Source organism: Brassica oleracea, chromosome C9, assembly GCF_000695525.1.
Source record: "Brassica oleracea var. oleracea cultivar TO1000 chromosome C9, BOL, whole genome shotgun sequence".
Lineage (NCBI taxonomy): Eukaryota > Viridiplantae > Streptophyta > Magnoliopsida > Brassicales > Brassicaceae > Brassica > Brassica oleracea.
Genome location: NC_027756.1, coordinates 10,726,723 through 10,731,082, shown reverse-complemented (window position 1 = coordinate 10,731,082; position 4,360 = coordinate 10,726,723). Strand labels below are relative to the sequence as shown.

General features: G+C 40.3%; 1 protein-coding gene across 1 annotated transcript; it reads right to left on the bottom strand.

Annotated features, from left to right (window-relative positions):
- Positions 1–200: 200 nt before the first annotated feature.
- LOC106318273 (endoglucanase 6) lies at positions 201–3,988 on the bottom strand. The gene is made up of 8 exons (XM_013756176.1): positions 3,637–3,988; positions 3,320–3,532; positions 3,036–3,236; positions 2,201–2,290; positions 1,949–2,113; positions 1,214–1,847; positions 1,043–1,114; positions 201–974 (listed from the first exon to the last, which is right to left on the bottom strand). Exons 1-8 carry the CDS (start codon positions 3,829–3,831, stop codon positions 682–684), a joined length of 1,863 nt encoding a protein of 620 aa, XP_013611630.1. The 5' UTR covers positions 3,832–3,988; the 3' UTR covers positions 201–681.
- Positions 3,989–4,360: the final 372 nt, after the last annotated feature.

Genomic DNA, 4,360 nt, shown 5'->3' with positions numbered 1-4,360 from the left:
CATATCATATCATTATATCATATAGTTTGACCAACTTATGTATTTAACAACATATAAAAATCGAATGTGGATCTACTTATTTTTCAATTGAATGTAATTGACTATCTAATTGAATGCCACCTATGCATTGGGACCTATTTTAATTAATACAAAATTGAGTTTACATCTTTTCAAATGTTTCTCAATTAATATATAGGGGATTTCACAGTTGATAACCAAATCACATTTCATTTAAGGACTGTTGTTGAGTTTTACAACTTGACCACAAGAAAGATAAAAACGCAAAAGGACAGGCATACAGATGTTTTTGAGCTACAAGGAATGAAAAAACAATCCTCGCAGATTCTCACAAGAGACCCTTTTTAAGAGAAGGAAGATCTCACAAAACACTATCTTTTTTTCCTATCTTCCTATATATAATTTTTAAAAAGCATTGAACTAGGAGTAGAAAGAGGATGAGCACTTTCACTCTTCTTTTAAATTTTCCGAAGAGTCTTTAACTATCTCTTCACACCTTACTTCCACCTTTCTTCAACCCTTCTATATTCACCCGAAAAAAAAGCAAAATGAAAATAAAAAGACCAAACCTTTAAACGTTCTTGATGAACCATAGGGAAAAACCAACACTTTCTTCTCACGACCCTATACACACTGTGATTCTTTTCGAAGTTTGTTGTCTGGTCAAGCCAACGTGTAGCTTGAAACCGCGACATTGGCGGGCGTTGTTGAGTGAATGTAGACGAACTCTAGGGATTTTCCGGATTGCAATGAGTGCATCCAGGAAGGTAGACCGAATGAGTTTCCTGATCTAGAGAGTCCCCAGATTGGTCCGTAGAGATTCTTGATCGAAAGGTTAAGACTTTTCAGAGCTCTTGGTGATTTGTTTGTTACAGTTGTTGAGTATCTGTAGTAAGTCCTTCCCTTTGAGACCCATGAACCTGTCATCTTCTGAACTATAGCCACTGGACCAGAAGCTGCACAATTAATCAACACACAGTCAACTCTCTGTTCAACAGATATACAAAAGCACACAAGAGCATACCTCGGACCGGGGAAGTCACTCTCGGTTTACGAATAGGCATTGGTCTTCGGACTACAACAGGAGCAGGAACCACTGCAGAGAGATAACCAAAAACAAAGCAAACAACTTTGAGGTCCAAACCTCTTCCCAAGGTACGTTGGAATTGGAATGTGTTGAATCTCAGACACAAACCTGGAAGAAGCTGGCTGTAACCGGAATGACCACTGCTGAGACGAGCAAGAACACCAAGGAGCGGTGCATTGTTGTAAGTAGCAGGCTCGGTCTGCTCATAGTTATCTCTCCTGTCAGCGAAATTGTCGTAAGCATCAGGACCGCCGACGATAGCACCAGTGAGGAGGTTGGGATCACTGCCTTTACGGCTGAACCATGTGGCGTAACCACCACGGCAAGTGACAAAAGAGCGGTCAACCTTGTAAGAGACGATGGAGGAGCCACGGTGGTGAACTCTCTGAGGGAAGTTGTTACCGTAACCAACCATATAGCTAGTAGCTCTCGGGTTATCTCCAAGAATATAATCAACCTGTGATTTAGCAAAGGAGAGAAGTTGCGAAGGAGCGACGTTGCCAGCAGAGCATCTCAAGTAGCTTCGAGAGGAAGTTAAGTAATCAGAGTAAACGGTGGTCAAGAAAGAAGCGCTGGTGACAAACTGCATGTTGTTCCAACGCTGTCGGAAAATCAAACCACCGGGAGTCTTCTGAATGTTTCGGGAGCCTTTACCCAACAAGGAGCACATAAAGAAATCAGCTTTCTGTTGAAACTTCTGAAACACAGCCGTGTGACGTCCTGCTTTCCCTTGCATCAAGAACTGTCCCACCACAAAAGAAGAAATAAACCGGTTTAAAAGCAAACCAAGATTATCAAACCGGTTAACAAAAATTGGTGCTGCACTATCAAGTATTAACTAACCTTGGCGACAAGGGTTTGAACACCAGCGTACTTAACGTCCCAACCAAACTCGGTCATGGACCAACCGGTACCACCCATGGAGTCACCGTTACGACCCAAGTAATCCAAGTAGAACTGGTTGTTGGATGCTTGGTATAGCCACGCGGCAGCCCAGAGTAACTCGTCCTGATCATTGAAATTAAGGGGTCAATTTCAGACAACAGTGTAAAGCCACCGTTAATCTATCAGATTTTCAATTATCCGTAGGCTTACATTGTAACCACTGACGGATCCGTAGTATTTACTAGCGACGGTGATGCTGCTGTCGTATTTTCCTCTGTATTTGTCCGCGAAATCAAACAGCTGCAACAAGAAACAGAAATTAAATTAAATTATAATGGCAAAACCGTAATAAAACTTAGAAAGCAAGGCTACTTTAGAGATTTTTGTTGGGAGGTATTTGCTGAAGAATAAATGTAAAATTGGTAAAGGTCGTTAAACCGTATGGGGCACCGACAGCCCAAGGCATGTGCCGATGTGCGAAGGTTTTTTCTAGATAACAAATAATAGAAATTTGAGATAAACGGCTGAGATTTATACGGTCACAACCCACAAAACCCGTGAGGATAGAGAACGGCGTCGCTTCAAACCCTATAAAAGCGACCTAACTCTATCCTTTGCGGGGTCCATTTACGTAGTATTTTTAGTTTTTAGGAAGCTTAGTGTGTTCAGATTAATTTTACACTCAAGAGTGTTAGGATATAAAAATTTGTTAAACTCCTCGTGATTGGTTACTGATATTAGGTATAGCAAATCTCAGAATATTTCCTTTTGAAAAGCATTTATATATTTATTGCAATTAGAATGAAAAACAAATTTAATTTTCAGATTTGTTCATTTTCATGGTTAACTGACGCTGCTGATATAACGCCTAACGTGCGCTGAAAATGACTTTTTAAGTGACTTTATACTGATGTGCAATAATAGCGTGTCTGCAACTTCCCCCCAACGTAACTGCCGGTGAATTAACATCACTTCACTTTATGCTAAAATCCGCACTTTGAAAAAGTTAAAAATGCGCCGAAGAATAATACTAATAAAAACTAACCTGATAAGCGTGAGTGAGTAGAAGCCTAGAGTAAGCAGGGTTAGATCGGCGGAAGACTATTGAAGCTGCGGCCATAGCAGCTGCTGTTTCTCCCGCTAGATCCGACCCGGGATTACTTGGATCTATCCGGTAAGCTTTCCTGTCCGTCGTCATTTCTTCCGGTCTCTGCCAACAGTAATGGTCGGTGTTGCCGTCTCCAACCTAAAAATAATAATAATCATAATAAATTTAGAAATTAAAAGTTTGGATTATTTAGAAATCTTATAAATATAAATAATAAATACCTCGCCGTAAAGGACGTTGGGCTCAGGATGGGCTTTGATGAAGTAATCAGTACCCCATTTAATGGCATCAATGGAGTGGCCTAGCTCGCCGTTGGCCGCTAACTGGTTCCCGTATTCAATGACGCTCCACGCCATCATCGTCACCGTGAAAGCCATCGGAAGTCCAAATTTCACATTATCCCCGGCGTCGTAGTAACCTCCAACCAGATTCACCTAAGGAAAAAAAACAAACCAAACAACAAGATTTTAGTCCAAAAACGAATGAAACAGGAACAATGTCGGAAACACTGTTTAATCAAGAGAGATATGAGACATACGCCGCTGGATTTGCCGTCGTTGAGACCGGAGTGAGAGCGCCAAGTGACTCTTTGGTTACGAGGGAGGACACCAGATCTCTGAGCTTCGAAGAAGAGAAGACTCTTGGAAAGAGCTTGGCCGTAATCATGACCGGAGAAAGCTACCGGAAAACAGAGAAGCAGTAGCAGAGCAGCCACGGACGCAAAATTCTTCATAACTTCACCAAAGAGAGAAGAGAAATGCCGGCGAGATTATCAGCTAAAAAACGCTGAAATAATAAGGCAGGCGAGAGACGTACAGATGGAAGAGGGAAGAGGGAGTGTGAAGAGGAAGGGAGGAGCTGAAGTGTTGTATATATGGAAGGAAGTTGGAGGAAGCAGGAAGGTACCAATGGACAGAAAATATATTGACAGTTAGCATTCATTTAATGATTTATTTACTTTCCTTATTTAATTAGTTACACAATGCTTTTATTATTACTTTATTGAGTTTAATTACTGTCATTTTTTTAATTCTTGTTTAAGCATTGTCGGTCGAAATTTTATAACGTATGTCTTTTTCTTTTTTTTTTGCTAAAGAACCTATGTCATTTTGTAAACTAATCTGGAGGAAAGTTGTGTCGTCTTCTTCTGCATAGTTTGTTTTTATTAACATCAAATGCTTCTTTTATGAACTCAGAGTAACTACAAAGAAAATGTATACTTAACATTTTTTGCTAAAAAAGAAGTTAGTATAAGAAAAGAA

Excerpts from the sequence above, each read along its gene's own strand:
- LOC106318273 (XM_013756176.1), bottom strand. The coding sequence starts at position 3,831 with ATGAAGAATTTTGCGTCCGTGGCTGCTCTGCTACTGCTTCTCTGTTTT. Across the intron at positions 3,237-3,319 it reads CCAACGTCCTTTACGGCGAG|GTTGGAGACGGCAACACCGA; the intron begins GTATTTATTATT and ends TATTATTTTTAG. Across the intron at positions 975-1,042 it reads AGTGACTTCCCCGGTCCGAG|CTTCTGGTCCAGTGGCTATA; the intron begins GTATGCTCTTGT and ends TTAATTGTGCAG.